Raw genomic sequence first — 17,891 nt, forward strand, 5'->3', positions numbered from 1 at the left:
TAAAATGCTTAGAACATAAAAATCTAGATGATCTTGGGTATGGTGATGACATTTTAAGACACACACTAAGGGCAGGATGCATGAAATAAATAATTGATAAGCTGAATGTCATTAAAATTAAAAATCTGTTCTGTAAAAGACACTGTCAAGAGAATGAGAAGACAAGCCATAGACTTAGGGAAAATATTTGCAAAACACATATCTGATAAAGTACTGTTATCCAAAATATTAAAAGATCTAAAACCTCAACAGTAAGAAAATGGAGAGCTCAAATAAAAAATGGGTCAACAATCTTAATAGACACTTCATCAAAGAAGGCATAGATGGCAAACAAGCATATGAAAAAGTGTTCAACATCATATGTTATTAGGGACTTGCAAGTTAAAACAACAATGAAATCCACTCAACAATTTTTGGAATGACAAAAATCCGAGAAACACTGACAATACCAAATGCAGGCAAGGATATGGAGAACAGGAAGTCTCATTCATTGCTGGTGGGAATGCAAAATAGTACAGCTACTTTGGAAGACAGTTTGGTGATTTCTTACAAAACTAAACATATTATAACCATGTGATCTAACAATTGCAATCCTTGGTATTTACCCAAATGAGTTAAAAAGTTATGTTCAAATATACATGGATGTTTATAGCAGCTTTATTCATAATTGTCAAAACTCACAATCAACCAAGTTGTCCTTCAATAAGTAAATGTATAAATAAATTGTGATACATCCAGACAATAAAATATTATTCAGTACTAAAAAAAAGGAGCTATCAAGCCATGAAAAGACACAGAGTCACCTTTAAGTGCATATTAGGTGAAAGAAGCCAATATGAAAAGATTCCATACTGTATCATTCCAGCTACATGACATTCTGGAAAAGGCTAAACTATAAAGTAAAAAGATCAGTGGTTGCCAGGAGTTCGGAGGGAGGGAGATAACATTAAAAGGCAGGGCACAGAGTATTTTTAGGGCACTATAATGATTTTTTATGATACTATAATGGTGGATACATGTCATTTTAAATTTGTCCAAACCCACAGAATGTACAATACCAAGTGTGAACCCTAATGTGAACTATGGACTTTGGGTGATAACAGTGTGTCAATGTTATGTTTGATTGTAACAAATGTACTACTCTGGTTTGGGATGCTGATAGTGGGAGGAACTATGAGTTTGTGAAAGCAGAAGGTATATGAGAACAATCTGTATTTCCTGCCCAGTTTTGCTGTGAACCTAAAACTGCTCTAAAAGTAAAATCTATTTACATAAATCAAGTATCTTTAAAGTAACACTTAATGGGTATTTATTTATATTCAGCATTTTCCTAAAGGCAAATGGAACACCATGCTGCAGGTAGGTAAGAAAATATCTTTTGGGAGCCCTGTAAAGTCCTAAAATCCCTGTGGATATAGTTCATAATTGGTCATAATAATTTAGAGCCTTATTAGTTGAAGATGTCAAGACCAGCAGGATTACCACAAATCATGGTTCTCTACCATCTACTACCCAAACAGAAGGTAATCATCAGTTTTATGACTAGTTATTTTAAATAACACTCTCAAGTATCTCTCATATCCTTCATATAAGATATATTTATTAGTTTTTCTGAAAATCCTAAATAGATTAAAAATAATATTTGAAAGGCAGATTAGAAACAATCTAGTTCCTATGTTTTAGTTTAGGAAAATGCAATCTAAGAAAGCAAGTGACATATTCAAGGTCACAATGATTTAAGGCAGAAATGGAAATGAAATTTGACTCCCAGACCAAGATAATTTATTGTGACTGTCTTTAAATGGTGCTCTCACCATCTGGAAATTGAAACCAGACATTTGCACACAGCATTCTAATCTATAAATTCTAAGGAAACTATTAGTAATAACAATGTAGATATATAAACACGATGATTTGTTTTGGTTTGGTTTTATCACTTACATGAAACTTTACATTAAATTTGAATATTTTGGGAGAAGATTTAATGCAAGGGAGGGCAACAGGGTGACAATTAGATTTTCTTCACTAAAAGCCCACCCATGTAACCTTTTAAATGCTAGCTCAGTCCATAATAACTTTTAGAGAGACCAACCAACATTGGCTGCTTTTCTTCTGAATTCAAACACTGTTGCCCATTGACTGAAAAGGGTATTTGCTAGAAAATTATATATATTCAACCAAGTTTTTCTAAGTACTAAATTTTCTGGGTTTGAAGTGAATAGCTTAATAGGTAAAGCTTTTACATACTGCAATACCTACTGGTTTTATTAACTTGCCAATATTCATTGTTAATGATATTAATCCACAAGGAAAAAAAAGTTACCTTTTGAGTTATTTTTATAAGAAGAGCTGGTGTTCAGATGAAGATGTAAGAGATCTGTTTTTCCCTTAGTGAAAACATGATGTTGATGGACGTCAGTTTCATATAGAAAAGTATTCTGATAATCATGAAATGTGTAACTTTCATGTTTCGGGATAAGCAAAAGAGAAGAATTGAAAGAAATGATACATGAAAGAAAGTAAAAAGTCCCATTTTATTAAAACAAATACAGTAAACCCTTTAGGGAATAGGGTTATTCATATTAATTCAATATTTTTTTAACCTTACTGTGGACACATTCTAAACCACAAGTAACTAAATAGCATTGTGGATTTTAAAGAAAGGCAACTGGGCGAAATTTGATTTAACTGAACAAAGTCAATTGAAAACTTCTTTTAAAAAAATTATTCTGAAGTAAGTTTGGTTCTTTATATTCTTTCTTCTAAAAATGGAGAGTTACCTTTAAATCTCATTGAAGTCTGATAAAAATCAGGGTTTTATTACTTAAATAAACTTTTTATTTGTTTAGCAATGAACTATCAGAGTCAAAAAGCCATATGTGATATTTATTTTCAATTTTTAATGACGTTTACTATATACTAGCATATGTACAATTTAAATAACATTTTCTATGAATTGAATAATATATTTAATAATACCGAATATCTATGTAAGCTTTACATAGTACCACCATAAAAACTGGATTATGTTCCTGTGTCACTTATGACTCTTTATAGTTCTTCTTAGAAAAGAAGAAACTCGGGGCGCCTGGGTGGCTCAGTCCGTTAAGCATCTGTTTTCCCCTTGGGTCATGATCCCAGGGTCCTGGGATAGAGTCCCGCATCTGACTCCTTGCTCAGAGGGGAGCCTGCTTCTCCCTCTGCCTGCCGCCCCCCCTGCTTGTGCTCTCTCTGTCTCTCTCTCTCTGACAAATAAATAAAATCTTTAAAAAAAAAAAAAAAGAAAGAAAGAAAGAAAAGAAGAAACTCTACAGGCACCTCCAAACCCAAGATGCAAAACCAGTGCCAAACCACGATCAGTAACTTTCTCTGCCTTCTGTAATACCCTACATGGAGGTCAAAGCAGGACTTGTGATAAGATATATAAAAGAATCAAATTAGAGAGCAGATATGTTATTCATTTCCTTAGGAATACAGTAATCCTTACAAATCTCTTATCTACTGACTAAAAGGTTATCTCCTGCCAAAAGCACATTTGCTGCTAGGTATCTGGGTCTGTGTGTCCAAACATGGGGCTTTTCGGGTCCAAGGGCATCCCTTAGGCCCACTGCTGTTCCAAAATGCTGATAGGGCCTAAGTTGATCTGAACTATAAGCAAAAAATTGGTGTAGGGGCTACTTAATAGGAACTTCACTCTGCTCTTTACCCAATTCAATACTTTGTAGTCAAAACACATGAAACCCTAGCTAAAGTTTCAACAGCAAAGCAGACCTGGAGTCCTTTCATCATTGCTAACAGATACAGCTAGATACTATTTTTCACTTGGAAATGACAAAATTCTAAGAAAAGTTACAAAGTGAACCACTGTACTTCACTTATTTAATTTATCACACAGTAAAATCTACCTAGTAAGTAATCTATAATTTGGGAGCTCTTTTTGTCTCTCAAACTAATCATTAATATATCTGTTTTTACTTAGGTTTGATAGCAAACTAAAATATGAAAAATCCAAAGAGTATCTTTGGAGAAAAGAAGAAAGCTCATATGACATATATCATCCTTGGTAAGCCATTTCAAATAATAATGCTAAAATCAGAAGTAACTATTAAGTAATCCAGTTATTAGGTAAGAATATAAACATATCATTATAGCCACTTTTCTAATTATTGAATGTTGGCAAATATTAGCAATATTGTACACAAATTGAAACATGGCTTTAGTAAAATATATTCTAACACTGAAATCACATGTTTTTTACATCATGAATTTCTCATTTAAAGAGATAGTTGATTTTGGGGTGTAGGTTTTTAATAAGCATCAAAAGTGAATTAGAAACAGCTTACCTTTGTTGACCATCTGCATCAGCTAACTCAACTTTGTAGGGCACTATGTCTCCTGGTTCTTCAAATTCCTCTTCGTAAGTCTTATTAAATGCATGTAGTATAATATTAGTATGTCCAATAAATGTATTATACGTTAACCAGCTAGCTTGTATGCAATATTTAGAGAATTTTCTTCCTACAAATAATGTCATTATCTTTCTGACTATGTGCCATAGAACATTAGTTCAAGAAGATCTAAACAAATTCAACAACTATTTGTTGAGGGCATTTGCTATGTCAGCCATTTTATCACTACTATCACACCTAGAAATAACACTAACAGCTGTTTTATTATGTAACTACTGAGTGCCAAGTAGGCTAGTGACTGAAATGTTTTTAGTTCTCTGGACAGCATGGTATAAGCTTACTCTGTGCATCAACAAAATAATGACAAGCACACACACACATATGTAAGCATGTGTGCTTATTTGTTCAATATCTTAAACTTATCCAGAGGAGAATTAAAATGTTTCTAGGCACACACACACAGAGCAGAAGCTATTAACCTAAAGAAGAAAGTAGTATTTAAAGGGATACTTCTTCCATCCTAGTCTTTTTCTGTGACAACCACAGGGACAGAAATATTGAGGACAAGTGGTACATTCAGGTACTAGATGACTAGAAAGTCAGAAATGTGCTGAGTTTGTCAAAACTTAAACCTTCAGTGTAAGCTCTACCCCTGATTGGCTCAAGCTCCAGTTGATTCTACTTTGTGTCTTCTAGAGGTTTGTATTCAAGTTATTATTATCCTCCATTCCTTAAATCTTAGTACCATTTTTCCTTTAAATAGAAAATAATATTAGGTGACATTCAAGAAACTACATGTATACAAATTATATTAAATAGATACCATATTAGGAGAATAATTTCTGTTTAAAAAGACTGATAACGTAAAGACCTAAATAAAACGAACACTAACCTACATTTCAACAAGTTAAACGTAGTACATTTCCCACACTACATGCTTCCGAAAATGGCACAGTATCAGCACAGCTCACAAATTTACTGCCCACATTAAAGATAATACTGTTTTATTCCTTTCAACATATTTAATTCAAACTCTTATAAATTTCCTTCCCAACAATGTTGAATTATGAAAAAAGTCTTTGTTGAAAACAATATGTAGTTGTAATTATATGTTATGAATTTCTTTTTTATTAAGTAATAGAGTGGTCATTATGCACTTACATCATCCAGTTCAACTATTTTTAGAGATGGCTCAGGTCTCTCTATGTTTAATTCTTCTACTGGCAGAAAAAGCGCTGGGTGTTGTACTTTGGTCTCCTCAACTAGGAAATTAGATTAGCAAATAATATCAAAGAATACACCTGATATCACCTGAGAATTCCCTATCTTCAAATAACATGGTCAACAATAAAAGAATAATGTTCTCTTGTGCATCCACACTAATATGTAAATGCTATCAATTCCCCCACCTCAAGTTAAGACACACATTTTCTTACCATTCAATGTTTAAATAAATGATTTAATTTAAGGCAAAGTAAATCTATGGAATGGGAAGAGGCGTGTGCTTGATTCTGATCTAGAGACAAAGGGTGCACAGTCTAGTTGAGGATAACATAGTAAAAAACAAAACAAAAACAAAAACAAAAGCAGATGCTGACTAATGCTTAGTGTGTAAAATTTGAAATAATAAATTAGAAAATATCTAATCAAGTCTGAACTAACCATCACTACCTTCATCACTTTCATTCTGGGAACACTGTGCCTCACTCGCAGTTTTACATTGAGGTATGAATGTATCCGGTAGCATGTTTCGAAGTTGCTCCTGTGGAGTTCTACAAAACGAGAAAGAAGCAATTAAAAGACTAAAATATATTATCTGAAGTTTTCCCAGACAAGATCTTGATTTATTTCACAAATGAGTGAGTATACAAAATTAATGACAAAACCAAAGCTATGCCTCTAATTCACAGAAGAAAAGTATGATTGTATAACAGAATCTTACTCTACTAAAATAATTTTGTAAATCAAATTAACATCACACAAGATTTTACTTTTTCTTAAGATTCTATTTATTTTTTTTGAGAGAGAGGGCGAGAGAGCACAAGCAGCGGGAGGAGCAGAGGGAGAGGGAGAAGCAGACTCCCCGCTGAGCAGGCAGCAGGATGCAGGACTCCATCCCAGGACCCTGGGATCAGGACCTGAGCCAAAGGCAGACGCTTAACCAACTGAGCCACCCAGGCATCCCCACACAAGATTTTTCAATTGTATGTCCTACTATTTTTCTTTTTTTTTTTTAATTTTTTTTTTTATTATTATTCATTTGAGACACAGAGATACAGAGAGAGAGAGAGAGAGAGAGAGAGAAAGCATGAGCAGGGAGAGAGGCAGAGGGAGAGGAAGAAGCAGGCTCCTTGCTGAGCCAGGAGCCCTATGCGGGGCTCGATCCCAGGACCCTGGGATCATGACCTGAGCTGAAGGCAGACGCCTAACCATCTGAGCCACCCAGGCGCCCCTGTCCTACTATTTTTCGTTTAGGATGAAAATCAAAATAGAAGTCAGCGTTCTTGCAGAAGCCGCATGGAGTCCATGAAACATGCTACACTATTTAAAAAACTAATTTATGGGGGCCCCTGGGTGGCTCAGTTGATTAAGTGGCCGACTCTTGGTTTCAGCTCAGGTCATGATCTCAGGGTCCTGGGATCGAGACCTGTGTCAGGCTCCATGCTTAGCAGGGAATCTGCTTGAGGATTCTCTTTTTCCCCTCTCCCTTTGCCCCTCCCTCCACTCATGTGTTCTCTCTCTCTCTTTCTCTCTGTCTCTCTCTCTCTCTTTCTCTCTCAAATAAATAAATCTTTTTAAAAAAGTACTAATTTGATAGGTACTAAGGGAACCAAAAGACATTGTTCTAAACTTTCACCAAGCCAGTAGGGTGATAAAATCTGCTCCCACAATATGAATGTAGTGTGTTCTGGCTGTCACATTTATCACCCAATTAACGAGGTCTGTATGGCCCATCTCGTATAGAAGGCAACAAAACACAGGAATTCTCAGAAGTCAAGATTATGCATATGGTTCCACAGGATATTTCCAAATTATTGGGAAGGTGGCACTTTCCAATCAAGAATATAAGTAGCCACATTCCTTCCAGACCATGCCAGCTCATGGAGTCCTCATGTAAAAGTCAGGCCTTCTTAATGATAATAGTATGTAGCATTGATACAAAGCTTAAAATGTACTAGGCTCTATCTAACTAATCTGGGGTATTAAATATTAATATGTATGTTAACTAGGCACCAGTATTATCTTAATTTTACAGATGAGAAAACTGAGGCACAAAGAAGTAAATCAACATGTTCAAAGTCATTCAGGTAGTAAATGCAGAAGAGGAATTTGAACCCAAGGAGTCCATCTCACCAAGTCAATGTTCTTAACCATTACTCTATATGGCCTCTCTCCCAATTTGCAAAGGCAATAAAATTTGATAATCTGGGCAAGCTCAAAACAAACTGGCACCTGGCCACGAGAAAACTCTTTGCAGTTTGACACAGATTTACTGTACAAGAAACTCAATCATAGATGCACATGAATGTACTATTATCCAGGACTCCTTTCTGAAGTAAAAATTTACCTAATTTAATGAGCAAAGCCTTGAACCAAAGGCTTTTATAGACAACAGAGTATTGGAACCATTGATTGTTTATTCTAAACTCAATATTTTGCAGATGAAAAAATGTGGACCAAGATATTTTACGGAATTTGCCCATGAACAAACAACTAGTTAGTCAATGAACTAGGTCTGTATTCTAGATATTGGGACCCCAGCACCAATGCTTGCTTGAAAGTTCATGCTACATAAATCAAGGGTGAAATATCTTTTAGAATAAGATCACCTCACCAGATTTACCTGAAAATTTAAACAAATATTTATTGAAGACTGACTAATTGACAGGTACACACTACTGAGTTTCATACCTAAAAGACTGTTATGGGCATTACACTTTACAAGAGATATAGACAGCTTGGACAGCAGTTGCATAGGTATAACCAGTAGATGAATGAACTTAAAGCCCTGTCAAATAAACCACAAGGGGATACAACTATACACCTATTAAAATGACCACCACCTCTAAAACCATCAGTTTGATTCCCAGAGCAATTAGAGAGGAGGGGAGTGGGGGAATGGGTTAGCCTGGTGATGGGTATTAAGGAGGGCACGTACTGCATGGAGCACTGGGTGTTATACGCAAACAATGAATCATGGAACACTACGTCACAAACTAATGATGTACTGTATGGTAACTCACATAATAAAAAAAATTATTAAAAAAAAAATAAAATAAAATGACTACCACCAAACAAACAAACAACCCTGAAAATACCAAGCACTGGTGAAGATGGAGAGCAACCAGAACTCATACACTGAGAGAAAGGGCACAAACTGTGCAGGTGCTTTGCAGAAACGGTCTGACAGTTTCTCATAAACATCCACTTACCATATGATCTCGTCATCCCAGTCCCGGGTATTTACCCAGGGAATTAAAAATTATATTCAAACAAAAACCTATTTGCAAATGTTTCTAACAGATTTAGTCATAATTTTCAAAAACTAGAAATCAGCAGGATGTTCTTCAACAGATTAATGGCTAAACTGTGCATCAGAATAATGGATATTAATCGATAAACTGTGCACCACAATAAAAAAGAATGGATTTTGATTCACTGAAGAACACAGATGACTCTTCAACGCATTTTCCTAAGGAAAGGACACAAAAGGCTACATATTGTGTGGTATCATTTACATGACATTCAGAAAAAGGCAAATGTGTATGGATGGAAACAGATTGATGGTTGCCATGCATTGGGGAAGAAGGGTTGAGTACAAAGGGGAAGCAAAAGGGAATTTGGGAGCAATGGAATTGAGCTATTTGGTACTATGGTGAACACTTGACTCCAGGCATTTGTAAAAACCCACAGAATTGTAAACAAGTTTGTGCTATTCAAGTTTTAAAAAGTACTCAGGATATGGACATAACCCAGTGAATGGCAGAACCACTCTAAAGGATGTGGGAAAGAAATGAGGGCCATGGCCTCAGTAACTTTGGAGAAAAAGATTTTGACTGGATACAGTAGGCTAAAGATAAAAAGCACACAAACAATGTGTAGTAGTGTATATGTGCGTATATATATATATATATATATATATACATATATATATACAGTACACTACTATATAGTCGTGTACTATGTGTGTATATACACATACACACACACACACAGGATGATAAATGAATAAATGTATCATAGATAATGAAAGCCAGGATTCTCACTGTAGGTGAAAGAAACTACAAATAAGCAAAGGGAGAACATGATGCTGGTTTGGAGTCAGAGGTATGAGTACACTCATGTTTACTTTAACAGATACTCAGGTAGATAGATACAGAAATAAATTTGGCTGTGTTTATAGTGGGTAAGTATACATACATATATTTCCTAGATGTTCTCTGAGAACACCTAGGCTCTGTGGTACCTTTGTAGCCATGAGCATACTTATAATCCAGATCTTGGTTTCTGAATACCATTTTCCAAAAAAAAAAAAAAAAAGAAATCAAGATTATTTGGAAAAATTATTTCTGGGCTAGGGCATGGAAATGCATCTTGGGTGCCAGAAAAATGAAGAGGTGTTACAAGCAAACCAACCAACAAACAGAAAAGGATGAGACCACTTTGAAAGCAGAGAGGAGTCAACCTAAATCAGCTCTCTCAGTGGTCAAGACAAGAACCATCTGAGTCACAAAATAAATAACAATAGTATGGGATATTAATCCAAAAAATAAAACACACATCCAGGAGTCTACACAAATAAACAACTGAATAAATAAATGAAAGGGGGAAGGGATATTCTTCCTTGAAGGATTCTAATTAATAAGTATAGAAGAAATGAAGGAAATAGAAAATCCCCAGCTATTCTGCTTCTGGCAAAATCCACTGATATACTAAAATTAGTAAAGTTTAAGGAACAACAGGATTTTGTATCATCTCAAGGTATCTCCCCTAAAATCTTTCTTAGTTACTATGATGTGAATATGTCCCCTCCCAAAATTCATATGTTGAGATCAACGTGATGGCATTAAGAGATGGGGGTCTTTGGGAGGTGATTAGTTCATGAAGGTATAGCCCCCATGTGGGACTGATGCCCTTATAGGAGAGGTCCAAAAGAGCAATGTGAGGACACAGCAAAAAAATAGCCTCCTATGAACCAGGAGGCAGGCCATCACTAGACTCTGAGTCTGCCAGTATCTTTTTTTTTTTTTTTAAGATTTTATTTTATTTATTTGTCAGAGAGAGAGAGAGAGAGCACAAGCAGGGGGAACGGCAGGCAGACAGAACAGCAGGCAGAGGGAGAAGCAGGCTTCCTACTGAGCAAGGAGCCCGATGTGGGGCTCAATCCCAGGACCCTGGGATCATGACCTGAGCCGAAGGCAGACACCTAACTGACAGCCACCCAGGTGTCCCTGAGTCTGCCAGTATCTTGATCTTGGACTTCCAATCTCCAGAACTCTGAGAAATAACTGTTTGTTGTTTGCAAGGCACTCAGTTTATGTCATTCTGTTACAACATCCCAAATGGACAAAGACAGAAATTGGTACCAGAAGTCTGGTGCTGCTAAAAATGTAGAAGCAGCCTTGGAACTCACTGATGGGTAGAGGCTGAAAGGTTTAAAGTTCATACTAGAAAAGAACTATACTGTTATGAAAGAACTTTTAAAGACAATTCTGGTGAGGACTCAAAAAGAGGAGAACTGAGGAAAAGCCTCAATCTTCCTACAGAATACCTAAGTAATCCTGAAAAAAGTATCAGTAGAAATATGAAAGATAAGTACCATTCTGCTGAGGTAGCAAATGGAAATAAGGAACATATTGCATACTGGAGGAAAGGCAATTTTCATTAACAAAGTGGCAAAGAACTTAGCTGAATTGTGTCTATGTCCTGGTGTTTTATTTAAGGTAGAACTTACAAGTGATGAAATTAGTTCTGTGGCTGAGGCAATTTCTAAACAAAGTGTTGAAGGAGAGGCTTGGTTTCTCTTGACTGCTCATAGTAAAATGCAAGAAGGGAGAAATGATTTAAAGACAAAATTATTAATCGAAATATAAGCAAAACTGAAATATTTGTAATATTCTCAGAATATACATATTGAAAAAGAATGAGAGGGCCTACTCAGGAAAGAATAAGAAGTAAATGCCCAAAGGGTCATCTGATAAGGAGATTAATCAGAACCATCTAAATAGAAGTCATGACTTTTATCAGAGACAATGGAAAAATGACCTCCAAAGGCAATTCAAAAATCATCAGGGCTATCCCTCCAATTGCAGGCACAGAAAGCTCCAGGCCACACAGCAGAGAGCACCTGTTGGGGCAATGCCTGGTGAAACTATGGGGGCAAAGAAGCCCCTATAACCCCAAGCTAGAAAAGGTCATGATTCCAGCCCAAGGGAGTCACAGGATGTGAGCCCACACAGAGCCTTCATAGGAATGGGACCACCCAAAGCCATGGGAGCAGAGACACCCAAAGTCTTGGGAGCCCAGCCCCAGCCCAGCATAGCTGTGGGGGCATTGCCTTAGTGTGTCTGGAAGGCAGGACCCCCGCTCTAGTGTGTCTGGAAGGTGGGACCTCCATCCCAGTGGGCCTTGGAGTGCAGAGCATCAATGAAAAGGATAATTCTCAAGACTTAAGGTTTTGTAGAATTTGCCCTGTTGGGTTTCAGATTGCTTAGAACCTGCTACTCCTTTCTTCTTTCCTATTTCTCTCTTTTGGAATGGAAATATTTATCCCATGCCTGTCCCACCATTATATTTTAGAAGCACATAAAATGTTTGATTTCATAGGTTCACAGAGAGCAATTTGCCTCAGAATGAATCATACATTGAATCTTATCCATATCTGATTTAGATGATATTTAGATGAGACTTTGGAGTTTAGACTTGAGTTGATAGCTAGAAGTGAAACTTTGGGGGCTCTTAGGATGGAATGAATATATTTTGCATGTGAGAGATTCATGAACCTTACAGGGGCTAGGGACGAAAGTTCTTTTCGGAATGGTTCATATGTTGCAATCCTAATCCCAAAGTGATAGTATGAGGTGAGCCTTTGGGAGGTGATGGGGTCATGAGGATAGAGCCCTCATGAATGGGATTAGTGCCCTTATAAAAGAGACCTGAGAGAGCTCCCTTGCCCCTTCTACCATGTGAGGACGTGGTAATAAGATGTCCATCTGTGAACCAAGCTAGCTCTCTCCAGACACCAAATCTGCTGGCACCTTTATCTTGGACTTCCCATCCTTAAAAATTGAAACATGAATGTTTGTGCTCATAAGCTACCTGGTCTATGGTACTCTGTGTAACAGCCCAAGACATGATTTACAGAGGGAAAAGAGTGAGTGTGCAGTGGAGAAACTCGGTGAGTACCACATTAACCACGGGCTCAACGTTAACACCCTGGTAATAACATATACGGACAGGATGATCCTGTGATACCACACAGAGAAGGGCACATCCATCCTCTCTGCATTATCCTTCCTCAAAATGCACAACCTCAATCTAATTATGAAAAAGAAAAAAAAAAAAACAGACAGATCCAAGTTGAGTATGTTCTATAAAACACCTGGCAAGTACTCTTGAAAGATGTCAGGGTCTGGAAAAACAAGGAAAGACTGAGGAAGTGTAATGGATAAGGAGCTATGATTAAAAAAAAAAAAAAAAAAAGGATGCGTGGGTGGCTCAGATGGTTAAGCGTCTGCCTTCGGCTCAGGTCATGAACTCAGGGTGCTGGGATCGAGCCCTGCATCGGGCTCCCTGCCTGGCAGAGAGCCTGCTTCTCCCTCTCCCTCTACTGTTGCCCCTGCTTGTGCTCTCTTGCTCTCTCTGTCAAATAAATAAATAAAATCTTAAAAAAAAAAAAAAAAAAGACAATGTGGGATCCTGGATTGGATCCTGAAGTGGAATAAGGACAACAGTGGAAAAACTGGTGAAATCCAAATAAAGTCTGTAGTTTAATTAATAATATTGTACCAATGTTAACTTCTTGGTTTTGATACATGCACTATGGTTATGTAAGATGTTGCCATTATGGAAAGCTGAATGTGTGATACTTGGGAAATCTTAATACTGTTTTACAACTCCTCAGGTATGCCTTATTTCAAAATTAAAAAAAAAAAAAAAACTTAAATCTGCCACATGAAAAACAGTTAAAGGGGCACAGGAGTAGATAGTAACCTGTGAAACAGAAGCTTCAAGGGAGATATGAGGGCTGACTTCAAAAATCTGAAGGAATGCCATGGAGAGGAAGAATTCAATTTGCCCTATATTGGCTTAATTGGTAAGAGTTGAGACCATGTTTAGAAACCAGTCAGACACAAATTACAGCTCACTGGGAGATATTACAGCAGGCAGAAAGTTCCAGAGATGGAATGGGCCATCTCAGGGGATAGTTTTATATGACTGAAGGTGAAGCAAGGGCTTGATGACAATTCCTCAGGTACATTCTAGACAGGTCCTCTGGCACATTGTTCCTCAAAGTGCAGTTCAGAAACCAGAATTACCCACACTAAGTATCAGCTGGGAGCTGTTAGAAATTCAGAAATGCAGAGTGTCAGGTCCCACCCAGACCTACTGAAGAAGAATCTGTATTTTTTGTTGGTGGTGGTGGTGGTTTTTTTTGAATTTTTTTTTATTCTTATGTTAATCCCCATACATTACATCATTAGTTTTAGATGAAGTGTTCCATGATTCATTGTTTGTGCATAACACCCAGTGCTCCATGCAGAATGTGCCCTCCTCAATACCCACCACCAGGCTAACCCATCCTCCCACCCCCCTCCCCTCTAGAACCCTCACTTTGTTTTTCAGAGTCCATCGTCTCTCATGGTTCGTCTACCCCTCCGAAGAATCTGTATTTTGCCAGTGATTCACAGGCACAACAAAGTGTAAGCAGTGCTGCTACAGGGCAAAGTGAGCCTTTAAAGGTACCTCCCAATACAGATCCTATTTGATCATAAAATTGTGAATGACACTAACATGTACTCAGTCATAATTCTGGTCTGATATTTAATAGTTTAACTGTTAAACAATTTATGAAATGGCACATCTAATGATATAGTCTTTGAATAAAATAATTGAATACTATTAATAAAACTGTACTATTAAAGGTCTAATTAACTTAAAAGTAGATTCTGAAAAGTACAGCCTCAAAAGTTTATGCTAATGTAAAAAGAATGAGAGCAATACCTTTCCAAAGTAATCTTTCATTTATTGCATTATTTTTGCTATCATTCTTAAATTCTATACCATATTTGTGCCTTTTTCTCACATACACATTTGCATTTCTCCTAGCAAACTCTAAATTAATGGTGCATCACATACATAAATAAAATTTAAATTCTTATTAGAACAGTAGAAGCCTCACAGGGATTTAATATTGCTTTAAAATTATTTATGCAAATGTGAAACACACATATAAAATTGCTACAAAAAAGCATGTCACACAAGCCAGGAACATAAATAGCTTTTATATTTCTTATTAATAATGCAAAACTTCAGAAAATACCTTCTGTGTTTTTTAAGCCATAATTTTTCCATATAGGATAGACTGTCTTCTTTAAATTCAATATTGAGTGGTTCTCTCCAAATTTTCAGATTAGTTTGTACTTCACATTCTTCCAACGAGTCTATAAAAATAAATATAAAGTGCAGAATTAATGTAAACTTATCTATAAATTACATCTCTCAAAATACAAAACTCACCATTTTTGAAGCAAATATGCTTTGATATTTATGTATGCAATCAATAGTTCTAGGTTTAATTAATGCAAAAGTGTTAAATATTAGTGATTTATTAAATGGCTATATAGACAGTTTTCTTCAATAATCCCTTGAAATGAAAGAATCCTATGATTCATAAGATTTTTAAAAGCAACCAATTCTTTTCAATGATAAATACAAACAGATTCACTATATATTCTATAAATGCACACACACATAAAGGTATGTATCATAGCCACTGACAATAATATTTACATATTATGGGAAACAGAAAATAAATAACTCAGAATGGCACCTGGAGGAAACAACTGTCCTCATGAATTTATATCTACATGGCAATTCACTTCCCGATGCTTAAGATGTTTCTGAAGTACTACTAAATTAAAACCACTATTCAGAGATATTTAAAACTGACAGAGATTTCCGGGAAAAAAAAAACAGTGTAAATCCAGGATTACCAGTCTCTCCACCTTGGATACTATCCCTCTCTCCAAACTGACCATCACAGGAGGAGAAAAACTGCTGAAGGAGAAGAAAGGGAGGTAGTAAAGAAGAGAAAAATTATTTTAGAAGACTGAAACTAGAGGATAGTTCCAACTTTATACCACACAGCCTTAAATGAATAGCTTCCAGAACAGCCAAATGCTGGCAATAGAAAGAAACCAAAAGAATCTCAGTCACACTACCCCTATTCTTCCCAAAATGTGGAGCTGTGTCAAAGAAAGCAATTGGAGGAAGTTCTCAGAAACACCTCCAGAATGCACTAAACTGAAAGAACAGGAGTTAAGGATGTGAGCAAAAGGAGATCCCTCCACTGTGGGTCCTCCTTTCCAGTGCAAAACAAAATATTTCTTGATAGGAAAGCTGAAACTAAAAATGGGGACTCACTTTTTTCTCCGTCTAGTCATAAAGCACAGGCACTCTGCTTGAGAGATAACCCCCAGATCTATCAGGTGATGAGGAGGAAGAAGGTAAAGCAGCTGGCCTGTGATTCACTCTTCTCTCGTTACCAATGGTACATCCCCAGGAAATAAAGATGGCAGGTGACCTGGGTTAATTTGCTTGTGAATATGTTAAAACTGGACCTTCTGGCAAATAGATTAATGATATTAATGGAAGCAGACTCTTACCTGTTTAATGCATTTCACAGGATAGCCCTTATTTATAATTGCTTATAGAAAACAAATCTAGGACACATGGATCTATGAAACATGTCTACCTGCAAAGTGCCACACAAGCTACATAACTTAGGTTTCGGTTTGCTCCCTTGTCTCATGGGTCTCTGGCTCCCTTTTGTGAGAATTTGTGTGAGATGCCCCAGTATTCATACTGATGGGATGGTAGGTGTTTTTCTCAATAGACAGTGCCAAAGTCTTAAGGTAAAGATATGTTTTGATGTGTTTGAGGAGGTGTTGGAGGAACAGCCAGGCAGTCAGTGTAGCTGAAACAGAACAAGCCAGGAGGCGAATAACAGGAGGTGAGATCACAGAGATAATGGACTTCAAATTCCATTGAACCTTCTAGGCCATTGTAAGTACTTGCCTTTCACACTGAAGGAAATGAGCCTTTGGAGTTCACTTGAAATGAAATCAAGTTAGAAATCAAAAACAGAGGGGCGCCTCGGTGGCTTAAGCATCTGCCTTCAGCTCAGGTCATGATTCCAAGTCCTGGGGTTGAGCACTGTGTGTCAGGCTACCTCCTCAGTGGGGAGTCTGCTTCTCCCTCTCCCTCCCCCTTTACCCATCCCCCTACTCATGCTCTCTGTCAAATAAAAAAATAAAATCTTTAAAAAGAAAAAAAAAAAGAAACCAGTAACAGAAATAACTAGAAAACTTGAAAATTCAAATCATGTTACTAAGCTAAATGGCCAAGAAGCATATAAGAAGATACTCAATATCATTTGTAATGAGTTACACAAAGTAAATAGGCCATTTCATCTCTATCAGAGCAGAAAAAATTTTAAAATCTGACAAAGCATTGATGACAATGGGAGGCAACCAAACCTCTTGTCTACTGCAGGTGGGAGTATAAACTAATACAAATACTTTGGTAAATAATTCAGTTTTATCTAGTATAGTCAAAGACATACACAGCCTATGACCCAGCTATTCCACACCCAGGAAAAGACATTCTAGATATGTGTGCATATGAGTACCGGAGACCTATACAAAAATATTCATACGAGCATTGTTTGTAATGGCAAAATGGGAATCAACCTCCAAACCCATCAACATTTAAACAGGTAAATGGTGGTATTTGCATATAACAGAAGACTATTAAGCAGTTAAAAATGAATAAAATACAACTATGTACATCTTCATGGGTAAATCTCAGTATAATAGTGAGTGAAATTGGTCGCAGAAGAATACATACACTAGCTTTCCACTTACATAATGTTCAAATACATGCCAATTTAACAACATATTGTTTGGAGATAAACACATGCAGTAAGCTACAAGGAAATTTTTTAAACAATGAAAAAATACAGAATCTAGGTTAGTGACAATCTCCTAGAGAGGGGGAAAGAAGAGAGAGATCAGGTGCTTACTGCTTTGTTTTTCCCCAGAATCCATACAAATTTTGTAAATGTTCTTTTGTATCTACTTAATATGTTAGGAAAAGAAAAATACTGACAAAAATATACATATGGTACACACATAGTCATATATATGTAATACTTTGGGGCAAAAAAAATCACATATTATCTCAACAGAAGTCCTCATC

At 36.6% G+C, this 17,891-nt stretch overlaps 1 protein-coding gene across 1 annotated transcript in view; it reads right to left on the reverse strand.

Moving 5' to 3' along the window:
• ZBBX (zinc finger B-box domain containing) overlaps positions 1-17,891 on the reverse strand; it is a 110,243-nt gene that overhangs the window by 30,256 nt on the left and 62,096 nt on the right. The window contains 5 exon segments of the mRNA XM_034988738.1: positions 2,324-2,460; positions 4,344-4,423; positions 5,571-5,671; positions 6,072-6,181; positions 14,953-15,073. Coding sequence (XP_034844629.1) covers positions 2,324-2,460; positions 4,344-4,423; positions 5,571-5,671; positions 6,072-6,181; positions 14,953-15,073 — 549 coding nt within the window.

This window comes from Mirounga leonina, unplaced genomic scaffold, assembly GCF_011800145.1.
Source record: "Mirounga leonina isolate KUSES-001 unplaced genomic scaffold, KU_Mleo_1.0 Mir_115, whole genome shotgun sequence".
Lineage (NCBI taxonomy): Eukaryota > Metazoa > Chordata > Mammalia > Carnivora > Phocidae > Mirounga > Mirounga leonina.